Here is a 25,836-nt window from a genome sequence, read left to right on the forward strand (position 1 = left end):
GCACCCACCTAAGTTATATTTGCCTAGTTTATCAATAAGAATATCATGCGAGACCGTATCAAATGCCTTACTAAAGTCTAGGTATATGACATCCACCGCTTCTCCCTTATCCTATCAAAGAAAGCTATCAGATTAGTTTGGCATGACTTGTTCTTCACAAACCCATGCTGGCTATTCCCTATCACTTTATTACCTTCCAAGTGTTTGCATATGATTTCCTTAATTACCTGCTCCATTATCTTCCCTGGGACAGACGTTAAACTGACCGGTCTGTAGTTTCCTGGGTTGTTCTTATTCCCCTTTTTATAGATGGGCACAATATTTGCCCTTTTTCAGTCTTCTGGAATCTCCCGTCTGCCATGATTTTTCAAAAATCATAGCTAAAGGCTCAGATACCTCCTCTATCAGCTCCTTGAGTATCCTGGGATGCATTTCATCAGGACCTGGTGACTTGCTGACATCTAACTTTCCTACGTGAGTTTTAACTTGTTCTTTGTGTATCCTATCTTCTAAACTTACCCTCTCTCTGCTTGTATTCACTACGTTAGGCACACCTCCAGACTTCTCCGTGAAGACCGAAACAAAGAAGTCATTGAGCATCTCTGCCATTTCCAAGTTTCCTCATGATACCATCTACATGTTCTGTTAGTCTTTAAGGGGCTGCTAGGCTATTCATTGTTTTTAAGTTTTTCCTGTAAGTGTAATCTACACACTGACTTCACCCAGTCAACAACGGGCCTCACCTGCGAGTACTATATAGTTTAGAAACTTTGTGCATCTGTCTGTGAGTCCATTTGTTAAATTATAAGAACTAGGACCACCAAATTTGGTATGCAGCTTCCTCTTATCATAATTTAAAACAAGGTAAGGGTTTGTTTATGCCAGGACAATTGAATGTGCCTGGAATCGGACTGTTTTCCATAACACAGAAAGTGAGGGGTCTGATAGCAGGGACAATTATACTCCAGAATGACCACAGGGGGTGGAGTGAGGAGGGGCAGGTAGCAGGCACAAGGGATAGTTATATTGCAGACTGATCACAGGGGAACAGCCACACTTGTAAAAGAGTGGATGACTGAGTGCGGGGCTCTGCATATTGCCAGCCACAGCTAAGTGGACCCTCTGCCGCAAAGCCAAAGCCCAAACCACTTTCCCCTCGGCCCCAGTACTGGACATCAGGGTGGGGGTGAGCCCTGCCAGCTAGCAGCTGCAGCCTCCCCCCACAGGTGCCAGGCTGAGCAACACAACCCCAGCTGGCCCAGAGAACAGCCTCCACCACTGCAGCCCCGCCGCCCCAGACAGCAGCTGCCAACCAGGCAATGCCAGCCTCGGAGCTGTCCCAAGTCCTGGCCAGCCTCGGAGCTGTCCCAAGTCCCCTCACACCTTACAACCCCCTCACTGAGCCCCCACAGGGACTGAGCAAATAATGCATAATCATTAGCCATCCCACTCTGTTTGCCTGGCCCATTCTTTTGAACAGGTGGGGAAAGAATACACCTGGTGCAACATGCAATGCTCATGTTATGAAACTATAAACTTAAAGCTTGCATATCAAATAGTACTGAAATTCTTATTTCAGCAGACTTAATTTTTTCTCTCAAAGAGAACTTCAAAAATCTAATTTGGGAAATGGTACTTTTAAATTACGACTGTCAACCTGGAATGCACAACTTAAAATCCATTTCCCTAGGTCTATTATTTTTAGGTTATATGGCTTGAGATGATCATTGCAAAGAAAAAATTATTTTGAAATACAATTAGCATATTGATAAATTTTTAAAAAATCAAATAAATAACATGTAAAGTTCATTTTGGATAAATTAAAAACAATTAAAATGTGCAGCATTTGCCACTAATGTTTTAATAAAATAGTAACACTATGATGAAGTGCTAGTAAAAATACAGAACTGAACAAAGAGTAAAAATGTATACACTATGATATGTAATTCCATTACAGAAATGCAAAGTCATTTAGAACTATAGTTTTAAGAACATTCATGAAACCATTTATTTTAGATTTGAACTGCTTGATGCCATTTAACATAAAAGGAGGAAACAAGTAGATGAAAAAAATCAACAACATTTTACTGAAAAGTAAACTTGTTCAAAAGAAGAATGCTTCAGCCTTATGCTAGTAAGTATTTTTGGAACAAATGTCATGAAAGAATAATCAATGTAAAACTAAATCCAGTCACTGAAGATGCATTTTAACTTGCCCTCCTGCAGGTCTACACAGAAATCAATTAAAGATATACATTTTCTACTTTGCAGCCTAAAAATGCTCTGCTGGAATAGCTAAAACTAAATCATGGGTAAACAGTGACTTAAACCAGCGAAATCTCTCCAGCGCCAAAAGGAGTATATTATGCATCTGTTCCTTTAGACGTTTTAAAGCTATCTTTTGGCTTTTTTCATCACCATACAAGGTTCTTTATAAGAACCTAGAAAGCAGTTGTACCCTGTTTGAACCTTTTTGCTTCATGAATTCAGAAAGTTACTTTGAATCAAAGTTATTACATTAAAAGACAACTACACTTTATTCAATACTCTTGGAATTTTTGGTGACTCCTCCACCATCTCCTGCACTTAGCAAGGTATGACCTCTTTATTTTAAAGCAATTCTACATTTAAATTCAAATATAAATATATCAGACTATGTACTTAGGTATGAAAATCCTGCATGCCGACAGACTAAATGATTTAGCAGGTCTTTTCTTATTATCCATATCCATTGCATGAATTCTACATGGAACTCTAAAAAAATTGTAATTAGCCTTTTCTGGGGAGAAAAAAGGCTTGAACTTAAATTAAAGTAAACTTCCAAGAACAAATGAGTGCGCAAATATAAGACACACTGTGAAAGTAAGATTCCAGGGAAACATCAAGAGAAGAAAAATTCTAAGATGTGGGGGAAAACAGACACTGACAGCATACTTTTAGATACCAGTCATAGAAGATTTGACAAGATTTGTCTTAGAATTAGCTCTTAAGGATAGAGGGCACTGTCTTGTTTTTAAAAAGCTGGCAGATTTAATATCTTTTAATAGCTTCTGTTTCAGGGTGTCAGAAAATGAGCCCACATATCCACACAGTAAGATCAGAAAATACTAGTTTGGTTGCATTAACTCAGTTTTTCTACTAAACTTTGCACACCCTCTGACAATGCTTGCTGAACAAAGGAAGTACTTTAGAACAATCACCACAAATTGGTTATTCCCCCAAAATAAGTCTAGTACATAACAGATGTAAAACTAAATCCAGGAGGGAGAATGCTAAAGGCAATTTTTCATTAACATTTATTGAAGCACAATGTTAAGATATATCTCACATTTGTTACTCTCAACAGTAATTTCAAACAGTAAAAATGTGGTTTACTAAGTAATGCTTTCCCAGTATCAACAATTACAGTTTATAATGCTGATGCCAAAAAAATAGCTTGGGATAGGACTTGTATGGTACTGCATAAAACTAACACTGCATACATAACTCCTGTAACTCCTGTAATTCTCATGACTGTTATGCTTTACTGATGTTCCCAGATAGAATTTAAGGATACTGTTCTTTAATAAATATTTCCCTCTGTCCACAGTGCAATAGCTTGTACAGGTTGAACCTATCTGGTCTGACCACAGAGGTTGCATGCTGGGAATGGAGCCCAGCCTCTAAAGGGTAGCAGGCCTGGCTTTTGAGCCTGGGGGGCAGGAGGAGAGGCCCATTCCCAGGGAGCCCCACCAGCAGTTGGAGGCAGTGAAGACCGGCAGGCAGGCCAGGGGCAGCAAGCTGGCTGAGCTGGGGGACAGGAGGGAATCCCCAGAGAGCCTGGAGGCCTGGCCTCCCCTAGTCTAGCAACTCTCTTGTTCAGGACAACGCAAGTCCCGAGGGTGCCAGACTAGGAAGGTCCAACCTATACAATGAGCAGAAACTAACTTTTGTGTATCAACAGTTGATCAGACAAGACAAACAGTCCAGAACAGCTCCGCATTCTTAAGGTTTATAAAAAGTGATATTCAGACTGAGGCTCATGGCCCACAAGTGACTCGTTAATGTGTCTCCTGCGGCTCTACAGCACATGATATTAAAACTCTGTGATTTAATTATTAACCAATCTAAAGTATTAACCAAACAGGATGATATTACTATTTTATTAATAGGTATAATAGTGATGTGAGAATTGTTTTATATATATTCTATTAAAAAAGTAAACGAAACACTGAATCCACACTATTACAGCTTTTTTGGATAATGCTGAATGTTAATTTGGCTCCTGAATCTCAGAGGTCTGAGTTTTACTGGTTTATAAGGTCTATCTGGGTTGAAGAGTTTCGCAAGATGCTGGTTATGCATACAGACTACGTTAAAATTCTGTTAAACTGCCTTTAGCACTCTCTCTCTAAATCACAATACATTTTTGGCCTGAAGCATTATTTCCATTAAGGATGTTAAAAGGTGGGCAATTCACTAATGGGGTAGTTGATATAATTTCTAGCAACTGCACGATTAGTTGATAAGGGAGTGCTTACTCAGTTCTGACTTGCGCCGAGTCCCGAAGCTACCCCCACTGAAGCTCTGTAGTTTAAATGTACAGTAGTAAGAGTAGTGTGCACAGGTAGCCCAGCTCCTACTACATTAAAACTGTAGAGGCACAGCGGACCTGGAGCTGGTCCAAGACTTGGCACAAACCGGGACTGAGCCAGGCTTGCTCAGTCACAGCTCACACCAGGTCCAGCAGCTCCTCTGGACAGGAGCCATTGCTGGCGCAGCCTCTGCCCACAGTAAGCTGGGCCCACTGCAGGTAGAGGATGCTTTGCAGCAGCCTCCCCTGCCATCCCCCCATGCTGCTGCCATTGATGGAGGCATAAGCACAGAGGTAGGGCAGGCATCACCGCAGAGACGGTGCTGGGGGGAACCGGCTTTTAAGACAGCTCCACCCAGCACTAACTCTTCCCCCCACACTGCCTCTGTTACAGAGGCAGCATGGGGGGAAGCAAGTAGTCAACTCAACTACTCGCTTACATCCCTAATTTCCACCTAACTCTTGAATTACTTCCCTGTACGTTCTAAAGAGTGCTTGAAAGAAGTTAAACGATCCTATTATATCCAAAAGTATTTTAGAGATATCTAGTGTAAAGATAGGAGGATTGTCTCTTCATCATCAAAGATAAAATTTAATTGAAATTACGAGTCCCAACCCTTTCCTGACCTGTATATGCTACACACACTAATATTGCATTCAAGGGGTACCTATATCAGGAAGCAGATGCCTCAGTAAGTCTATTTGGAGGCAGATCAATTAACTTGAAATCTGCAAGGACTTCACAGCTTTTTGGAACCTTATAAGTGCAATACCATAATCTCTACACTGCAGTAGCTATATTCAGGCAAGTTGGAGACATTTACTCACACATTAAGAAACTCTCAAAATATTTGTCCCATTTGCTGACTGAGCCTAAATAAGATCTATCCGACGATCAACATCCATGGGTTTTACTGTGAGGCTACATCTAAACTACACCCCTCTGTCGGCAGAGGGATGTAAATTAGATGTATCGAAAGTGCAAATGAAGTAGGGATTTAAATATCCCACTCTTCATTTGCATAATGGCGGCTGCCGCTTTTTTTCGAAACGGGGCTTTTTGAAAAAAATCCTGGAAGTTTAGACAGGAAAATGCCCTGTTTCATAAGATCTTGTATTCAAGGAGTACAGGGTCTTTCGAAACGGGGCATTTCTGTCGAAAATGCCCCATCTAAACTGCCAGGGTTTTTTTTCCGAAAAGTCCCATTTTGAAAAAAAGCAGCAGCCACCATTATGCAAATGAAGCGCAGGACATTTAAATCATGGCTTCATTTGCGCTTTCAATACGTTTAATTTACATCCCTCTGCCGACAGGTTAGATGTAGCCTGAATGACAAGAAGGGAAATCACATCAATGATAATTACAACTCTGCTTTAAGGACTTGCATAAGGATTTGCAGGATAAGGATTTACGATTCCAAATGTTCCTGAGGAAAGGCAAGAATTTTTTTCCTGTTCTCTCATACTCAGTATTAATATATTTGACATCTGCCTGGTCAAGCTTTTTAATTGATCACTGAATCATTTGATTAGTAGAACCTGGATAATTTTATAAAATCTTTGCAGATACACATTTGTATACTTCTTTCACACAAGATACCCAACTATAGAGGCAATAAGCACTAATTGAGAAGTGTAAGAACTTGATCTTTGAGGCTTGTCGCTTAAAATGTAATGGCTTTGGTGGCACTTGAATACATTACATTTCAGCTATGTCTACACTGCCTCCGGGAGAGGCATAAGGATCTTGCGCAAAAGGGGGGTTTTGCGCAGAAAGAAAACATCTACACTGCTTGTTTTTGCCCCAAAACCCCTTGCACAAAAATGGCTCGAATAGATTATGCAAATGAAGTATGACAAAATGCTAATCATCACTTAATTTGCATACTCTCTGCCAGCAAAGCCAGCAGTGTAGACAAAGCCTTCAAGTATTAGTTCACCTGATAATAGCTGAATGGGAATGCAATGTTCATACAGCACTCTTGCAAGAACTATTCTTCAATTCTGCTTTTGCAAGAAATAATGACATGCAATAGTGCCCTAAAAAAAGAATTTCTATCAAGTGGGGGTTACTTTTTGCTAGAATATATTATGTTGTTAATTTCAGTTCCTTTAAAATTAATTTGTAAGTACTGTATAATGTGAAGAGACTGCTGACACCTTCTGGCCAGTCAGAAAGCATAATTTTCTGACTACAGTGAGCACAAACATGATTTCAACACTATTTTCAAGACAAATCTTTCAAATTTTTCCAAATATGATATCTGGGTGCTGAGGAATGTGTGTATTCTTACACTATACATATCTTCCCATCTGGTGTTATTCCAGAGAAATCATAGTCACATGGCTCCCACTTTATCTTTAGACCCTATCTGACAACTTTCCTATTAACACAGTAATCATATACATAGGCTACTGTTACACTCTTTAAAAACAGACATAGCCTGGATCAATGGATCCATTTATGTTTTAACTTTGTCATCCTGACTCACTCTAGTGCATTCAGATCTTATTGTAGCATGGGAATGATCAACATACCAGCAAACTAAACAGATTCATTCTTGGGCACTAACCTCCAGCTTTTGTTTCTTTTTCTTTGGTTCATTTTCATGGACTAGCTCTTCCTTTACTGCCCCAGAGTGCTTTAATTTTTTCTTCCTTTTTTCTTCCTTCATTTCTGTTTTTCTTATTCTTTTCTATTCTGAAATAAAGTAATTGAAACACATTTGCTAATATGTTTTAAATCATAAGTATTTCTGTATTTAGAAGATAACCAGAATCTTTGCAGGAAGTTTCGCTACCTCAAAGACAAACAGGATACACAGACAGCACATTTTTTGCTGACAAGAAAATTTGTGTTCATATCACTTTGAAACCAGACCCCTTAACATATCTGCTTGCAACTGAAATTAATATGTTTTTGAAGGATTTTCATCTTATTCATTGTGAGCACAGTAAGACAGAACTACGTTCACACTGCAGTAGCTACAGCAGTACTGATGCAGCTGCATTGCTGTAGCATTTCAAGGGAAGAGAAAGCTCTCCTGTTGAATTAGTATCTCCTACTTCCATAAGAAGTGGTAGCTATGTCAGCAGGAGAAACTCTCTCACCGCCATTGTCCTCACCAGCTCCTAAGTCAGTATAACTTATGTCACTGAGGGGTATGGATTGTTCACACTCCTAAGTGATGCAAGTTATAATGAAGTAATTTGTAGTGTACACAGTCTAAGATATTGTAAATAAGAATGCTAATCCCCACAGAAAGCTGAGGATTTGGGATAACCCCTTCAGAACTCAGTGGCCGTGTCTACACTGGCAAGTTATTCCGGAAAATCAGCCGCTTTTCCGGAATAACTTGCCAGCTGTCTACACTGGCCGCTTGAATTTCCGGAAAAGCATTGACGTTCTAATGTAAGAATTCAGTGCTTCTTGCACAAATACTTTGACGCTCCTGCTCAGGGATAAGCCCACTTGCGCAAGAGGGCCAGTGTAGACAGGCACCTTAATTTTTTTGCGCAAGAAATCCCGATAGCTAAAATGGCCATCGGAGCTTTCTTGCACAAAAGCACTTTTTGCATAAAAGAATCTGTGCCAATCTAGACGCTCTTTTGCAGAAATACTTTTAATGGAAAAACTTTTCCATTAAAAGTTTTTGCGCAAAATCATGCCAGTCTAGATGCAGCCAGTGTGTTTAAATACAAAATTTTATTACACCTATTTTGAATTTAATTTTGGACAACCTGTGGAAAGAAAGGAGGGAGAGATTCCAATATAGCTCTGAATTTGATGCCAGACAGACAATGGTCTGGTCCTCATGGATTGCTCCACGATAACTTACATTTTGCTACAACCATATTATGATGCTTTCACGGCAGCTTAGGACAACTAAAACCTAGAGGCTTTTTAGCTACATCATCAATGCGAAACATTCAAGGGGTTGTGAACAAAAATACTGCTGCTGGATACCTCCATGCCATCCAGGCAGTACCTAGCCTGACAATTTCCAGAAAAAGGCTCTACCAGCTCTGCACCAATTTGCATACAAAACAGCATTTCAAAAAGTTACTGAATTGTAAATACAGTAAAATATCAACTTTATTTTGTGGCCAGCAGTGTGGTATGCATGCATATAGAAAATATCCAGCTATCCTCAGACAGTCAGCTATTACAGTAATTACCAGTGATTTTAATTATACCATGTTTATTAGTCACTTGTTTGCAACTAAGGCTGCTGTGTTTCCTATGAAGTACCTATGATGAGCAGGCACGGGAAAGGAAGTTGACAGTTGTACGGTATTTCATCTCACATTGAGCTGCAAAACCTACTTTTGTTAATCTTTAAAGTGCTACCAGACTATTTGTTGTTGACGTTTATACCAACAAAAGGGTTACTCATTTGGTTATTTCCAGTACACAGGTGGCAAGAACTTTTATGACTGTAATAGGATACACTAGTACTGATGAGTGCTTGTCAATTACATTACCTTCAGGGGTTTTGTAGTGCTACCGCCTAGTCTCATTCTCTTTAATTATGCTGCTCACCTCCCCTTCCACTGAGTACTCTATCACCTCCCCTTCCACTGAGTACTCTATCACCTCCCCTTCCACTGAGTACTCTAACCAGAGCCCGATAGGCAACCAGCTTATTGCAACCCCGGGGCAGACTGGAATCATTTGCGTTTCAAAGAGCCCACGAAAGCTCTGCAATCAGGATACTGCCGGAGCAGAGCTCGGCGAGGAGCTAGAGACAGCACCCGCCTTGCACGGAGTCAAGGCGGAGAGAGCCTCCTGCAGAGCTGCGGAACCACCCAGGCCCAGGACGCGTGGGAGCCGAGTCCAAGCACTTAATGGGACGGGCCCAGAATTTCTCATTGGGAGCATCCGGCCCCGCCTTGCCCCTCACCCTCCATGCCAAGCTTTTGCCAACCCCCTTCGCCTCACTAGGCCCTCAGCCAGGGACACCGAGGAGCCACCTGCGCTGCTCCCTCAGAGCGCGGGGAGCCCTACGAAGAGCCCCCCAGGCAAGGGGACAGTAGAGCAGACTCCCCAATAGCGGCCGCTCCCCGGGGCCCCAAGCGGGAAGCGCGGCCTCACCCCATCTCCTCGGGGCCCTTCCGCGCCCCGAAGGGATTGGAGATAAGCGCCCTCCCCAGGAGCGCCTACTCACCCCGCCCCCTCCACGCCATGCACTTCTCAGACCCGCCTCCGCCGCCCCTCAGCGCATTTAACCTGCCCTTGCCTTGGCGCGGCAGCCCGCCCTTCTCTCTCATTGGCTCCCGAAACCCAGCGGCGGAGCCTCGTTGGATTTCGCTTTGTCAATCACATCAATGGCCAATAGAAAGCCAAATTGTCTTATTCCCGCCCCTCTCCCAGGCGGCTGGGCGGCACGCGGGAAGGGGGGGGCGCATAGTGTTGAGGTCATCACTGTGCACTGAGTTGCAAGAGCCGGTCTCTCAGCTTCCGGAGTGGGCGGAGCCTCAGGAACTTGGCACTTCCCACATCCGTGGGGTCAGCCAAGCTCCTCCCCGAGGCGTTGGTCGCTCTGCCTTTCCCCTCCCCCGCTCTTTCCGCCCAGCCTGGCCTGCCCCTCCCACGTCCTGTGCCAGAGCTGCCCTGCTGTGGATGGCACGTCTCAGAGGGACAGCTTAGTCTGGATCTGCAAAACCAATAAGGAGCCCTGTGGCACCTGTAAAACTAACATTTATTTGGGCATAAGCTTGGATAGGCATCTGACAAAGTGAGTTTTTGCCCACCAAAGCTTATGCCCAAATAAAAATATTAGGCTACGTCTAGACTGGCATAATTTTCCAGAAATGCTTTTAACGGAAAAGTTTTCTGTTAAAAGCATTTTCGGAAAAGAGCATCTAGATTAGCATGGACGCTTTTCCGCAAAAGCACTTTTTGCGGAAAAGCATCCGTGGCCAATCTAGACGCGCTTTTGCACAAAAAAGCCCCGATCACCATTTTTGCGATCGGGACTTTTTTGTGGAAAACAAATCTCAGCTGTCTACACTGGCCCTTTTGCGCAAACGGCACTTTTGCCCGAACAGGAGCAGCATCGTATTTCTGCAAAAAGCACTGATTTCTTACAGTACGAAGTCAGTGCTTTTGCAGAAATTCAAATGGCCAGTGTAGACAGCTCGCAAGTTTTTCCGGAAAAGTGGCTGATTTTCCAGAAAAACTGGCCAGTCTAGACACAGCCTTAGTCTTTAAGGTGTCACAGGATTCCTCATTGTTTTTCCTGGTGTGGATGCAGCAGATGCCAGAGTTACTGTGCCCAAGGGTAGGGTTGCCAGGTGTCTGGTTTTGAACCGGAGAGTCCAGTATTTGATCTTTCTGTTTGGGAAACAAATTGAGAAAATATAAATGAGAAAATATAAATGTCCGGTATTTTCTAAATCAGACGTAATATAGATTGTGATGTAATGTCAAGGGTGTCCAGTATTTTTGTTGAAACCATTTGGCAATCTTACAAGGGTGCACACTCTCCTGTGCCCCCACTGACATGTACCTCTGGCCTAGGCTGCTAAGTGCTCCTTATCCTGGAGCAGCCCTGCTATCACTGGAAGAAGGAGGGACCTGCAACTGCATGGGAAGTAAACAAGGGAGCTGTATCTGGCCAATAGCTGATTTAGGTATCTCTCTTTTAGGATCACACAAAATGAACACCCTTGCCCTGTACCACCTGATCTTGGAGACTCTGCTCCTTTTTCCAAGCCCTACCTCCCTCTTCTTCCCTTTCCCCACCCTCACTTTCAGACAGATAGGATGCAGGAGAGGCTGAGGGCTCTGGCTGTGGATGTGGACTCTGGGGTGAGCCTGGAGATGAGGGGTTTAACATGGGGGAGGGGACTTGGCTGGGGAAGGGGTGAGGGGTGAAGGCTTTGGGAGAGGACACTAACCTAGGACAGAGGCTGGGATGCAGGAGAGGGTTTGGTGTGCAGGCTCTATGAAGCGGTGCTTACTTCAGACAGCTCCTGGAAATAGCCAGCACATCAAGCTTCTAAGCTCCTAGGGTCAGGAGGTTCTGCACACTGCCTACTCCCACAGGTGACACCCCACAGCTCCTATAGCTGCAGTTCCCAGCACCATGCAGATCCCTGTGGCCACCTCTGCATCTACAAGCTAGACGTGGGCCACACGGAGCCAGAGCAGGCAGGGAGACAGCCTGCCTTAGCCCAGCTATGCAGCTGATTTGACTTTTAGTGGCCTCATAAGAGCCACTAGGATTCCTTTTTGACTAGGTCTTCCTGTCAAATCAGATGCCTGGCAAGTCTAAGGAGGAGTCTGTTTCCAAAGAAGAGCAAGTTGGTCTTAAAATGACTGAAGACCAGCACTGGGTAGTTCAAAAGCTTGTCCCTCATTACCAGAAGTTGGTCCACTAACATTTCACCGCACCCATGTTATCTTTAACAGGCCTGGACACATTTATTTGTGCAATTTATGCTGCTTGCTGTAATGTAGGGCATGCAAAATATGGCCTATGGGCTGAATCTGGCCCATAGACCAGCAGGATCCTTGGGCAGTCTCCTGCCCTGCCCTTCCCCTATGCCCCTCTGCCATGAGCTGGGAGGGGGTGGGGCAGAGAAGAGGCTTCATGCACTTCCCTGTCCCAGCACAATCTTGCAGCTCCCAGTAGCTGGGAACCAGCTAACAGGCACTACCTGTTGCAGGGCAGGCAGCACGTGAAGTACCCTGGCCTGGGGCTCATTATGCTCAGAGCAGTACATAATTCCCACCGCTGACCACTATGAATGGAGGCATGGAAGGCAGAGAGCCTGCTTGAGGAACCTGCTCACAGTCAGCACAGTGTCAACCTGTGAAACTCCTTGGCGGATGACCTGGTGAAGGGTACATCTTTAACAGCCTTCAAAAAAAAGAGCTAGCTAGATTCATGAAAGTTAGGTCCATCAATGGCTATTAGCCAGGACGAGTAGGAACTATGGCCCTAGCTGCTGTTTCTCTGGAATTGGGAAACAGGAGAGGGATCAGGTGATGATTACCTCCTGTGATCCCTCCCTCTGAGGCATCTGGTATTGGGCACTGTCAGCAGACAGAATACCGGGCTAGACAGACCTTTGGTCTGACCCAGTACAGCAGCTATGTTCTGCTTGGTTACTGGCTGAGAGCCACATAGGAAGTGTGTGGCCCTTCACTGTTTGCCACATTCTAGGAGTAGCGCCCTCCCAACAAAAATTAGTGCCCCTCTCCCCACTATAATGGCCAAATCTTAATCAAGCTGAAGTTTTGCCCTGCCTGTGTGGAAAGAGTGATTGGATTGAGTCTATACTTGATAATTTATTTGCTGCCACCTGGCTAAGGATAAATGTACTGCAGTTATTTTGGTTCTCTGAATTGTAAAGCACAGTTGTCCATCATTCACACAGGAAGTACAAAGCTATGGTCTACAGCTAGATACATGCATATTGAGTGAATGGAGAAATGTCAAGTTACCTGTTCACTAATTCCATGAACTGTAGTATTTGAAAACTTTGTAGTCAAATAACTTAACACTATAAAGGGAACAGAAACAGACACTGTTGCTCAAGTCAATGAGAGTATACCTCTTACCATAAGAGTACAGCTACTTGTTTATAAATATTTCCCACAGATTCTCCACTATTTATTCAATCAGCAGTTTCCACAGTCATTCTTCCCAGAAAAAGTTTGCTATGATTAACAGTGCCAAAAAGGGGTGCATTTGCTTTCTGATCTGAATGAGTGAACCAGAAAATTTTAGTATAGTCTAGCATATGTACTAAACAGAAACATACAAGCTGAGCCTTACTTAGATTTTAAGGATGTTATAGTCATTTAAACACCAACTCCTAGCACATCTAGGCTCCTATGAGCATCACATGCTCCCATCCCCCACCTCTTTATCAGAGACATTAGGAAAGAGGAGCTGATGGGAGTTAGTGATCACTAGCAGCCAGCTTAATAGCCAGTTCCCACAGAGCATTGGCTCCTGGATGCCCTGTGTGCAAATGCTAAATTCAAGTACCCTTCTCAAAGAACCTGATAGTTAACATCCCTACTTTATGACTATAATATAGCAGAAATACAAGTCTACAATATGGTGCTTATGTGTAATTTAACACTCAAATCTATAATCTAGAGTTGAAATAGCAAATGTTTCATTCTATATCCTATTGTGACCTCCTGTGGTGAAATGTAGTATTACTGATACTGAAATTGCTTCCAAATTCAGGACTACATAGTTAGGCAGAGGAAGTGATTCTAGAAGACTGATTTTCCTGGGAAATTGGTGGGGACAGGTAGTATGGGAAATGTATTTGGCACCTAGTTAAGGTTGTAGCATAATTTCTGGAAGCTATCTTTAATGCTCTAACTTGACCACCACAGAACCTTGAAGATTGTTATAGCACCTAAAGATCTAGGGCCCCTTTAGTGGAAACAAAGGCCATTTGGTCAAAGGAGTCCCAAAATACAGTTCTCCCTCAGAAGAATTAGGACCACCACACCCATCCTTATCCAAAAGGTACCATTTTCTATGTCCACCACTCACAACTAAGCAGCTTTCTAGAAATCACACTGGTAAAAAAGGCTGAAAGGAATAAGGTGCTACAGCTTCCCATACCCCTCAGGGCATAGCTTAACAGGGATCAGGGTGCATATAGCAAGAGGACAATTCCTAGACAATTTTAGACTGGCCACAATTTCCCAGTGTTAAACTTGTTTATAACATTGAGGGGACTTAACTGCCCTTTGTTCTGATAATTAAGTTTGTCTAGAGAGACCATAACCATAGGAGATTGCAGAGTACTAACTGTTAACAGGAGATAGTAGTAATGTAAATGGCTACATGCATCTTTTACTACAAATAGATTATAGGTTCAGAAGTTTGGGAGGTAGACTCATACAACAGAGCAAGATTGAGCATGAACTCCTTGTAGCTAGTATGATTAAGTAGATACCGTTAGCCTCTGTTAATTCTAAACCAGTGTTCCAACATAACAGTCTGTGACCCTCTATTAGTGGAGATGGCATTCTGCCAATGAGACATGAAATTGGAGGTCTTGAACACCTAGCAAGTTTACATGAGTGGAGTACAGTTCCAGTAGTTACATTCTTTATACTGAGTCCTTCCAGCTCATCTGAAGGAAGACTTTCAATTCTTAAATCAGTGGAGTGTAACAATATATGCAGTTTAAGTCTACAATTAGCTATTTTGAGGACTTCAGTTTTCCATTTAGAAGCATGGCATGATTTGCTTATAAGTAGTGAAAAGCCCCTAATAGGGTAGAACAGAGCATATTTAATAGCCATCATTTGCTGAGGCAGAAGATGCTGTTCTTCCCATTAGGATGTAAGCAAACTACCCACATTCCCCCTGCCTTGCTGGCTGGGGGGAGGAGGGGGAAGAGAAGGAAGCAGAAGCTAGTGAGTAAGGAGTCAGCTTAAAAGCTGATTTCCCCTAGCATTGGAATGCTACTTGTCAGAGGTAGCAGTGGGAGGCTGCCATGAAGCAGCCCCTGTCTGAAGGGGACTGCTACAGGGTGGGAGGGGATGCACCACAGTAGGGGAAGGCAGCCCAGCCACCATGGACAGGGGCTGCTCTGGGCAGGCAGCCTCATGCTGGATCCAGGACCTACTCCTGCTGTGCTTTTGCAATTTAAATTTAGGAGCAGCCAGGCTACCTGCATGCCCAACTCCTGCTACATTTAAACTGCAGAGCTGCAGTAGGGGTAACTCCTGGACCTGGTGCAAGCTGGGACTGAGCCCCTTCCCTTATCAACTAATCATAGCGTCTAAAAACTCCAGCTACATAATTAGCCACTTACCTGCCTCTTAACATCCTTACTTCCCATCACAGTAAGGAAACAAATCAACATCTCACCCATGTTTCTGCACTAAACCCATCAAACTTTGTAGCACATGCTGAAGAGATTTCTAATCCCAGGACAAATGAGTTCAAAGATGTTTCTGCCAGCCCAAACACCTCTGCTGAGCTGCATTCTACTTTGCAGTTCAGACATAGTAGATAGCAGATACCAGTCTTAACTCCAGCAGTGGAGTCACTTTCCAGTTGCACTCTGCAGCAAATATAACTCAGATGTCATGATCACATTAACTTGCTTAGTGACTATAGTTTGTAAGATGTCCACTGGAATAATACTGATTGAAGTATTTGTTCACTACTTTAGTGCTTCCTTACACCATATGCACACAGTGGTTTCCTTGCTCTTTGATTTTACAAAAAAATGCTTGCTGTTCTAATCAAACTTCATGTGTTCTCTCCATTTGGAATACCTAATGTTACAGTACTGCTCTATACTTTTGTAAGGGACATTTATTGAACACTAGAGATTGAGAGAACTATTTTATTTGCACTATAGAAAAATATACATGCTTTAGACAATACAATTCCATTAATTTAAACATCTAATGGCTGGAACAATGTGACTGGCCCAGCTCCTCAGCATCTGAAAGAACAAAATTACAGATTTAAGTTGAAGTCCTCAGGTGACCAACTCCAACAGAGAATGTTTGAATAGCTATTTTCTTTAGCTCGGCCATAACAGACTATGTCACTTAATACAAAATTGACACAAGTAACCCTATACTAAGTTCCTACATTTTGGTCATGTCAAGTGCAGACTGAGTCAGCTACTAGGTCACTAACTAGTTATAGATTTAGTACTCAAATTGCATATGAGGATTGTTTGCCTCTGTAGCAACTAGCTACATCTTTACTCCTGGGGGATTCTGTGCAAGTTAAGTTTCACACAATATTTTAGAGTCCTGCATATTTTTGTACAATATCATGGTTTTAATTGATAATTGTTTAAACTGGAATGAATGGGGATTGGATTGAGGTGCACTGGCAGCAGTACTATTACATGGAGTTTAGGTAATGCAGCTAGTGTTGACCCTTTACTTCTAATTAGAAATCAAATAAAGGCAGTCATATGCTCAGCATTACATCACAGGCAACTGAAGATCAAGTGAGGGCTGGGGACTAACTCAATTTATATGACTGACCATCTCCAGAAAGGTCATTAGTAAACAGTTCATGCAATACATTTGAATAGCATATTTTTTCAGTCTCAAAATGTAGATCAGTTCTGATCACTGAAGTACCATAAGCATTTCTGAAGTCCTGCTGTTCTTTACAGTAAGGCTTATACCACTTAATGGAGCCTTAATTCTCTCATTACGCCTGTTTTAACCTCAGGGGGAATTCATTAAGGACAGGAACTCCTCACTAAGCAGGCAGGCTGCTACATTCTGTTTTTTCCTGAGGGGGAAAGAACCTGCCCCACATCTACCTCCTCAGAAATACCCTAAAGCCCTGCTTTTACCAGGTGCTCTGGGCACCGAAACCAGCCTGCCTACACTGCTGGGGATGGATTGATAACTGCTCTAGTGGCTTATTTCCCCCCCATCTGAAGTCATTTTTCTGTAGGGAAGCAAAGAAGTCTGTAGAATTCATGGTCTCTATACACATGCACTGATGCAGAATTCTCCCAGGAGTAATATCTTGGATTGTTAAAGGCACCTCCCCTATGCTCCTGACATTGCTGAGATGGCAGCTAAAGAAGTTGTAATAAAAGCATGTCAATAATCCTACAGCCTATAGGCAGAGCTCTGGTTTAGGTCATCTTATTTTGACAAACTTATACCTGTTATGCCGAGGATGCCTGCCCGACGACATTCTGTTTGATCCTGTTGGCCTGAAGCTGGGTTCAGATGCTCTCATTATAGCTGCATATCTGTAAGGAAATAGAACTGTGCTGAACACTTATTTATTCCAATCACATCCACCTATTTCCTGATTTGTGGAAAACTGGTCACCCAGCTGCTCTAGAATCTTTGGAACAAGAAGGTAGTTGTGCTTATAAGAGACATGGTACTTCATTAGAAGAAAGGCTCAAATTTATACTGTTTCTTACTACAGCAAGACTGATACTATGGGAATTGGTGCTTTAAGCCAAACTCAGTAGAAGCTGGTGAGTGATCAGACAACTAGAAGAAGAGTCTGTTGGTCTTTCTTCCAAGCATGTTCTCAAATTGCTCTCAGAAATTAGTCCTGGAGGATCTTTAACATTAGAAAGAGCCAAATTCTTCAGCAAGATAGCTGGCCATCTGCATCCACCAAGAGAGAGCAGCTATAATAATTTGACAACTCATTCATCTGAAAGTTGGATGATGGTATTTCTATTGGTTCTGAAAAAAGCTGGAGGTAGGCAAGCATTTCCTTCATTATGAATTTTAACATCCTTACCCAGCTTTAGAGAGGGAGTGACCTCCCGCTTTGCAGTCATGATCCTGAGGATGCCGATGTTTTATACAGAAGTTTCCATGGCAGTGGTTACAAATGAGCTTTATCATCTCTTTCCTTTTGCAGCCTTCTTTTGAACACTTATTGGTGAAAACCTTAAAGATACAGTCAAGTTGCTTTAGCTCAAGCAGGAAGCACTTCCGCACATTACAAAACTTGCAAGTACTCTGGCCAAGAGGGTGTCCAGGCCTCTAAATTAACCTGAAATCTAGAGTGCAGTTTGAGGAAACAATTGTTCCAACTGCTTGAATTCAGAGTGTTCTATTCATAGTGCTCTAATCAGCAGATGTTATATTTTGCCCAGCACAAGTGATAGTATGTTCACAAAGACCAGAAACACTTTAAGTCAGAGGTACTAAGTTTTTGGGTCTTGATAAACCCTTATAGCTTGGTCACCAATTAGAACTAGAAAGGGAAGAGTATAGCAGTTTAAACAGGTAACCAATAAGCTCATGCTCATAATTTTACCTGGGGAGCAATTAGTGTCCATATCCTCCTTTCTTTGGAAAGGGGATTACCTGAATGATTGGGGTTCTGACCCCATTTGGGGAGTGGTGTTCCTAGAAGCTGGTCCCAATACTGAATTCTCCCCAGAACTGAAGAGTTTCAGTGTCTGTTGCTTTTTTTTGGGGGGGGGGGGTAGTGATCTCAGCTCTGTGCCTTGGGTGGGGGAGACCAAGAGATCTGGCCCAGCAGGACTGAGTAGTGAGAAACTAGAGTGTAAGGAGACCAGTGTCAGTGGCTGTGTCAGCAACCCAGAAAGCAGCCCCAAAGGGGTCTTCTGGGAACACACCCTGTCACATACTGCTCACATGATCAGCATGGGCAAAAAATTAAAGCGAGTCTAGCAATCTCTTCAAGTCTTCCAGAGGAAACCTGAGGCCTAATGACATGGCAGTCAAGTGAAACCATTGTTGCTGCTTATGTCAGGATATGCAATTGGGAGGCTTGTCTCTATAAGCATCAATTTCAAAAGGAAGTTTCCTTACCCTCTGAGTGGGATCATATTTGCAGTCCTTGTCCATGTGTGCTCCAACAACAATGTCTGGCATCTCCCCTCTTCTCACAGGGATGGGAGTGTTACATAAAGGACATACTGGAACCTGAACATCCTTAAAAAAAGGACAGTGAAGTCATTGGATTAGAAGTGAGAAAGCAAGATTCCACTTGCTTTGGAAAGGAGACAACTTAGATTTCCAACCATTGCTTTCAGAGAGGCAGAAAAAGGTTCTCAACTGAATGACCCGCCATTCCCTATACCAAGATTTCTTCAGAATTTCCAGCACATCTACTTCAGCAGCACTGGATTCTACATTTCCAGTTTCTACAGAAAGTCCACATAAACATAACTGCAGTTAAAGCTGGTCAGCTACAGTTAAATCTCATCTAAGTTGTTTAGATATGTACTTTACAAATCTCAAAAATAACTGCCATGGACTTGGTTTCTTCCCCAATCTTGTGTATATTTGTTGAGTTTCTCAGGCCTGGTATACCACTACCATTCTAGAACAGAGAGGTACAACCTAGGCTAGTGAGTGGTCCTCCTGCATGAGAGGGCTGCAAGATTGTCCCCCAGGATAGAGTAGTTTTGCTAACTGCACACCTGAAATTTATGGGCATAGGCACGCGCATGGGGTGTGCTGGGCCCACCCTGGTGTGCTGGGGAACAGACACTGCGCAGGGTTTGCCATGCATGCATGGTTAAAACCGGTGGGTCTTAGGACCCCATGGAAACAGGCAGCAGGGAGCAGAATCGTCACCCTGCCTCCCCAGGAAGCGAGGTAAGTTTAAACCCCAGGCAGGAAGGTGGGGGGGTGCCCACCCCCAGGCAGGGGATGGGAGCAGCGCAGCTGGCCTGGCCCAGGGTCTGGGAAAAGGCAGCTGACCCGGCCCCGGGGTGGAGGGGCAGGCAGAGGGGGGAGGAGATAGGAGCAGCACAGCTGGGCTCAGGGCAGGGACCAGTGTGGCTAGGCTTGGGGCAGGGGCAGCACAGCTGGCCTAGCTGGGTCAGAGCAATGAGGCATGTGCGCACAGCTGGCCCAGGGAGGGGGCCAGGGTGGGGGGCCCCTGCAGAGCTGCTTCCCATCCCCCCCTTCCTCCATGCCAACCCCATGTTCCTCAACACCTCCCGCAGCTCTGCTTCCTGCACCTCCCTCCTCCCCGCCAGCCCTGCTTCCCCCCCCCCCTTCCCAAGGCTCCTGTGCTGATTGTGCCCCACCTTCCAGTCATTCACCCCACCACCGCCAGGCTTTAGTCTGGCGCCCAGCTGGAAAACCAGGAAATACCAGACATTGCACATGTCCAGTATTTTCTGGATATATATATTTTTAAACACCCCCACCCCCACCAGACAGAGGGCCCAAAAACCAGACACCTGGCAACCCTATGAGTCAGACCTGGTGCAGGCACCAAGTGATGGGGAGACTGCCGGGACTCTGGGAACCAGAGACTGCGGGGTGGGGGTTTGTGGCCCAAAAAGGGGGCTGGGAAACCTAAGAGAGTAGGGGGAGCGCCAGAAGGGTGACAGTCAGGGCGATCCTAGAACTCTGTTACAGACCAGCTGGCGGCAGCTGGAGGAGAAGGGAAAAATAGGGGGAAGGGTCAGAGAGGAAGGGGCTTGTGCTGAGGGGAGGGGGGCAGGTCAGGAGAAGAAAGGCACCAAGGGACAGAATGGAGGAGAGAGAAATGCCAGGGGGCCAAGTGGAGACAATGGGGGAAGGGCAGGAGGGGAAGTGTCGGGGGGGACAAGATGATGCTAGGAGAAAAGGGCTTTGGGGGCTAGAGGGGAGAAGGCTTGAAAGAAGGGGTGGGCATGAGGAAGGCAGGGATGGAGCAAGGCATGTGTGGGGGCATGGGGGAAATGAGGGCAGAGGGTGGGCACCAGAGAAAGAGGACAAAGGGGAAAGAGGACAAAGGGGGCAGGGGCAGTGAGGGAAGGGGGGGCACCAGGAGGGTGCAGGGGTAAGGGAAGGTGCAGGTGCCAGAGGATTCTGGGGGTGAAGCAGAAGGGCAGACACCTGCAGGGGAGGGACCAGCACCAGTGGAGAGAGGCAGGGCAGGTGTGTATTTGGAGGTGTTAGGAGAGGGGATGAGGAGGGGTAGCTCACATGATCAGAGTGGGGCTACTGGAGGAGTGGGTGGGGAGGGGGAGAAGAGAGAAGGGCTGGTGGAGAGGGGCAGGTCTCAGGAAGGCTGAGGGCAGTGAGAAGGGCAGGAGTCAGGACAGCAGAGGAGGGTGAGGGGTTGGGGGGCAGCAGGCACCGGGGGAGCTGATGGAGCAAGGGGAGGAGATATGGCAGCAGAGGGAAAGAGTAGAGGTTTATAAGATACTTATCAATAACTTGGGTGCCACAGTGGCACATCCAAACAAGCCAAACTCAGTACTGGTGCACAACACAAAATGTATTGTGCTCATGGAAGGAAACTAAGAGGGGACACTTCCCACAGCCTCTCCACCCCCTGAGTTAATGTCACACACATTGGGTTAAAGCAGTGGTCCCCAACCTTTTCAGCCACGGGGCTGAGGAAGGCGCCCCCTGGCAAGTGCCACGCGCCCGGGGAAGGCGCCCCCCCCCCCCCGTAAGCACTGCGCGCCCGGGGAAGGCGCAGCGCCGCCGGGGCCAAGGCCAGAGCCGGCAAGGGCACGCGCAGCGCCCCCGGGGCCGGGGCCAAGGCCGGAGCCGGCAAGGGCACGCGCAGCGCCCCCGGGGCCGGGGCCAAGGCCATGCGCCCGGGGCTGGCACCTGCCAGCCCAGATTGCTCCGCAGGTGCATGTAAAGAGCCCGGCGGGCGCCATGGCGCCCGTGGGCACCGGGTTGGGGACCACGGGGTTAAAGGAATTGCAGGATAGTTGCATTAGGGGTTGGTGAGGGCCAAACTAATCCCTATTGGTAAGAGGATGGTGGGAAGAGTCCCCAGGGGAGTCACATGACACCTTTTATTTCTGGTCATGTGCCAATATTGCCCCAAAAGTATTACCCCCAGAGGTGTGGCTAATGGGTGTCAGGGGGTGTGGCTAATGGGGGTCAAAGTACATTTTAAAAAAAATTCTTTGGGTGCACACCCTAATGAAATGTGCTGTGCACACCTATGTTTATGGGATGTGCTGAGTGAACCCTAACAGTGTTTGATTAGCTGCAGAACCACAATGGGCTGTATGGGGCCCACAGGCTGCCCACCGCTGTTCTATTCAGAAGCGACTAGAACAAGGAATACAGAAGAACAAGTATTTGAAGACAGCACGTTCCTTAGCTACATTAGGTGAATTTTGTCAAGTCATTCTGAACCTAAACAAGGCTGTATTTCTGTACTGTAACTTTGTTGGCTTTCTAGCAATGCAGACCTCCTGAAGTCTCAAACTCCAGTTTTCATATTGATCCACATTATATAGGTCTAATGTTATTACTAATCAGACTTTCCACCCATCAAGTGTTCTGTAGTTTGCTGTTAGAGGTCATTCTCTATAAAGTTAAAATATTGGAGAAAACTGAAAGAACCCTCAACTGGCAGACATTACATTGCTCAAGTAGCAAGGTATTATATCTGCACTCTTTATGGAAGCCCAATTTAAGTGAATGATGGAATCATGTTTGATCCAGCTTAGGAGTGTACCATTTGGACTTGAAATTTCAATTGTAAACTAATCTGAGCCTGCTGGGCCTCCTGCTGCAAGTAAAGCAGGCCACAAACCCTTATTTAGATTTCAAAGTTGGCTTTCATTTAGGGATGTGAATGTTTAGCCAGTAAGTTTCACCCCGAATGGGTGAGGCTTACTGGTTAAGGTTAAGCCATGCGGGCTTGAGCAGTTCCCCATCTGCTGCAGGAAGAGGGCTGCTCTGGCATCCTGCCTGCAACAGGAGAGCCCTCTAACTGGGCTCGTGCAACCCCTCTTGCCCCCTGTCCCCTTAATTGGTTGATTGGTTAAATCTGTTTAACTGGTTAACCTATTGAATGGAATTTTACATCCATTTACTACTTTCGTAACAGTTAGAAAATCCAGAAAGTGCAAGCATTTGGTATTGCTGTAAGACTTACCTTCTTGTATGCAGAAGTGCATTTGTGTTTGTCATAGGTGATGTGATCTTTACAGAAAACTTCCTCACATGCATCACATTTTAAAGGAAGGAAATCTATAAGAAGCAGACAACATTAAAATCTATGCAGCCAGGGAAGACATTTTTAAATTGTCTCTAACAGTCATTGTGAGTTAATGCCTCATGCAAATATCCAAGCAGGCATCTGGTTATTCAGAATAAGACTTCTAAATGAAGCTAGCTTAGGCCATACCAAGATGTATCTTTTGGTGAGCAACAGGAAGAGATGCTTCTTAGTTAGAAATTGAGAAGGTTGCCTCCCTTCCACCTATTAATCCACAACTTACAAGAACTGTTAAACTGCCCTGTATCCCCTCTCAACCACAGCAGCCACTAACAGTTTAGGGGGCATAATTAGAGTCACCACATACACTAGGATAAACCTAAGCCTCAAGACATCACATTTGCTTTAGTACATTTTATTATACCCAAATATTAAAGTCTCCCAGCTATTAGAGTGAATGGCTGAGAGGGGTTATAAAACGGTAGCTTTTGCATCTGCAGTTATTCTTGGATATCCTTAGGATTAATAATTGGGCCTACATATAAGAGGAGAGTCCATGCATTACATCAAGGAATCCACATATTTTGACAGACATGTTGTCTACCTACTTTGCCAGAGTCCACAGCCTGAGATGCTTCTGAGTTCTAAGGTTTCATTGATGGTTGGTTTGTTTCAGCTCTGGCTGTAATTCTAGACACCTAGAAGTCTGAATCTGAGATCTGCAATAGTTTAGTATAGGACAGTTTGTACAGAGTAGAGCTACTTGCTTATTTAGCTCCTCTTTTCCTCCAAGATCTGTACTAGCGACTATCAGCAGGTTTCAAGTCTCTTCCTGTACTACTGTGATAGAGACCAGACATTAGTTTAATCATCCTCAAATATTAAGGCCTTGAGATACAGGCTTTTCTGCTCTTGTTTCTCCAATGGCCCAACAATATAATATTTTAAACCAGCGTTACAGTATTTGGTTTCGGTTGTTCCCAAAGAAGTGCTGGGAATATTTGTTTGTTTGTGAGGAACATCTGTCTAAGTAAACAAGGTGTGCAATACTAGAGTTCTCAGAATACTGATGAGTTCATTTTATAAGACTAAGAGATACTGCCTAGCCACATTCCTCTAGTCCTGGCAGTGAAGACATGTTCCCTAAATTCCAGTTCTCTGAATCAGGAAACTTCCCCCCCCCCCCCCCCCTTCCTCCTTCACCTCCGGGAGGCTTTGAAACAGTCCACTGTCATTTATGGTGTCAGCGCACCACTACCAGTCAGAAGAAGATCTGGATTTTCATTCAGCAAGTCTCCAGAAGTTGAGGTGTACCACTTATGTGTATGGAGGTTAGCTTTGCAGGAACCCAATTACCTACTGGACTACAGCAGATAATTTAGTCTACTACAGTCTACTAACAACACCAGCAGTTGCATTGGAAGTACTTCTTACCCAGCTGTTTGCAAGTTTTTTCTGAACAATGCTTGCCCAAGTCTGGGAACTCCATAATAGCAGATCCTTCAAGCTGCTTGGCTACTGCACCAGTTATCTTCAAAATAAAATAAAATCGAAGTTTAGTTAATTGCTGCATCAACCAAGCACCACCTCAGCCTCAGTAATCACAGCATTCTGCAGGACTGATCTTTAGATTTAAAAAAAAAGCTAGGCCAAGGTATTTGACTAGATCAGTGCGGAGAACTGTTTTTTGGGCCAGGGACCACTGACTCTCAAAACTCAGCTGGAGGCCACACAAAAGCAAGCAAAAAACCCAACCCTCACTGTTGTGCCTAACGACACGTCCCACACGCCCTCACACACCGGAGGCAAGGGGCAGCAGGATAGTAGATTGTGTGCGCGCTCCAGCCCTATGGTGAGGGCATGGAGGGGGGACGGGGACTGAAGCACCAGCACAGGTGCGGGGGCAGGACGCCATGTTGAGACTTAGGGCCAGATCCAGGTGAGCCAGGGCCATACCCAGCCCCAAAGCCTCAGGCTCCCTACCCCTGGGCTAGAGGAGTGATCGGCCTGCTCTAGCCCTGAGAGGAGGTGGGGATCACCACCCCCCGTGCAGCACAAGCTACCAACAGGGCATTGGCCACAAGTGGGACAGGCCAAGGCACCAGCTCCGCCTCCAGACACCTGAATGGAGCCGGACAGGCCAGCGCCTCCTCAGGGCAAGTGGGCCGCAGGAACGAGCCCTCTCGCCCCGCCCTGATCCCGCGGCTCGACTCCCCAGCGCCCTGCCCCATCTCACTCCATCCCTCCCTGCTGGCTACGGGGAGGGAGGCCGCAGCCAGGCTCACAAGCGGGAGAAGAACCCGCCCCGCCAGCGCCCGGCCCCAGGGATGCAGCCGCTTCCATAGAAACAGCGAGAGGCACCGGGTCGCCTAGACACCCCCCGCACCCCGAGCACTCACCACACGCGCTGTCCTGGCTACTGCGTGTCCGCCACTGACAACCACTCCTACCCTCGCCGCGCCGGCTCTTTTATCCCACCCTCCCACCGCGTCACGCTCCGTTCAGCCAATCCCGTCTTTGTCGCGTCATGCCTGGCGCATGCGGTTAGGGATGACATCAGCACCCCGGGCCAATCCTAGCTCTCCGTTGGCGCATTCTACAGCGCGAACTCGGCACCCGGCCAATCAGTGGCCTGCATCTGTGCTGAGTCACGGGGCGGCGGACTGTAGGGCTGCTCAGCTGTGAGGGACGATGACTGTGCGGGTTTGGGTGTTCTGGAAGAGCCTAGACTAGGCAAGGCCCCATCAGCCCCAAGGTGGGTATTTAGTAGGGACAGGCTCCCCACAGTTGTTCAGGGTCCCCACAGCACTGGGCCAGGTATCAGGTAAGGACAGGATCCCCACAGCCCTGAGGGAAATT

General features: G+C 45.4%; 2 protein-coding genes across 5 annotated transcripts in view; both read right to left on the bottom strand.

Annotated features, from left to right (window-relative positions):
- CHLSN (cholesin) overlaps nucleotides 1-9,820 on the bottom strand; it is a 239,341-nt gene extending 229,521 nt beyond the window's left edge. The window contains exons 1-3 of one of the 4 annotated variants that reach the window (XM_089769278.1): nucleotides 9,171-9,610; nucleotides 9,059-9,116; nucleotides 7,147-7,274 (exon numbers count right to left, since the gene is read on the bottom strand). In XM_089769278.1, the coding sequence (XP_089625404.1) occupies nucleotides 7,147-7,248 (102 nt within the window). In that variant the 5' untranslated portion in view covers nucleotides 7,249-7,274; nucleotides 9,059-9,116; nucleotides 9,171-9,610. Of the gene's footprint in view, nucleotides 1-7,146; nucleotides 7,275-9,058; nucleotides 9,117-9,170; nucleotides 9,611-9,668 lie in introns of those variants that run through there. The other 3 variants (XM_014580942.4, XM_006112849.5, XM_075899564.2) reach the window with 3 other exon arrangements.
- A 6,085-nt stretch (nucleotides 9,821-15,905) lies between these two features.
- ZFAND2A (zinc finger AN1-type containing 2A) lies at nucleotides 15,906-25,457 on the bottom strand. The gene is made up of 7 exons (XM_014580958.4): nucleotides 25,377-25,457; nucleotides 24,412-24,508; nucleotides 22,915-23,009; nucleotides 18,870-18,992; nucleotides 17,824-17,975; nucleotides 17,222-17,311; nucleotides 15,906-16,021 (listed from the first exon to the last, which is right to left on the bottom strand). Exons 2-7 carry the CDS (start codon nucleotides 24,464-24,466, stop codon nucleotides 16,015-16,017), a joined length of 522 nt encoding a protein of 173 aa, XP_014436444.3. The 5' UTR covers nucleotides 24,467-24,508; nucleotides 25,377-25,457; the 3' UTR covers nucleotides 15,906-16,014.
- Nucleotides 25,458-25,836: the final 379 nt, after the last annotated feature.

The sequence above is a fragment of the Pelodiscus sinensis genome, chromosome 15, assembly GCF_052426305.1.
Source record: "Pelodiscus sinensis isolate ZL-2025 chromosome 15, ASM5242630v1, whole genome shotgun sequence".
NCBI classification, from domain to species: domain Eukaryota; kingdom Metazoa; phylum Chordata; order Testudines; family Trionychidae; genus Pelodiscus; species Pelodiscus sinensis.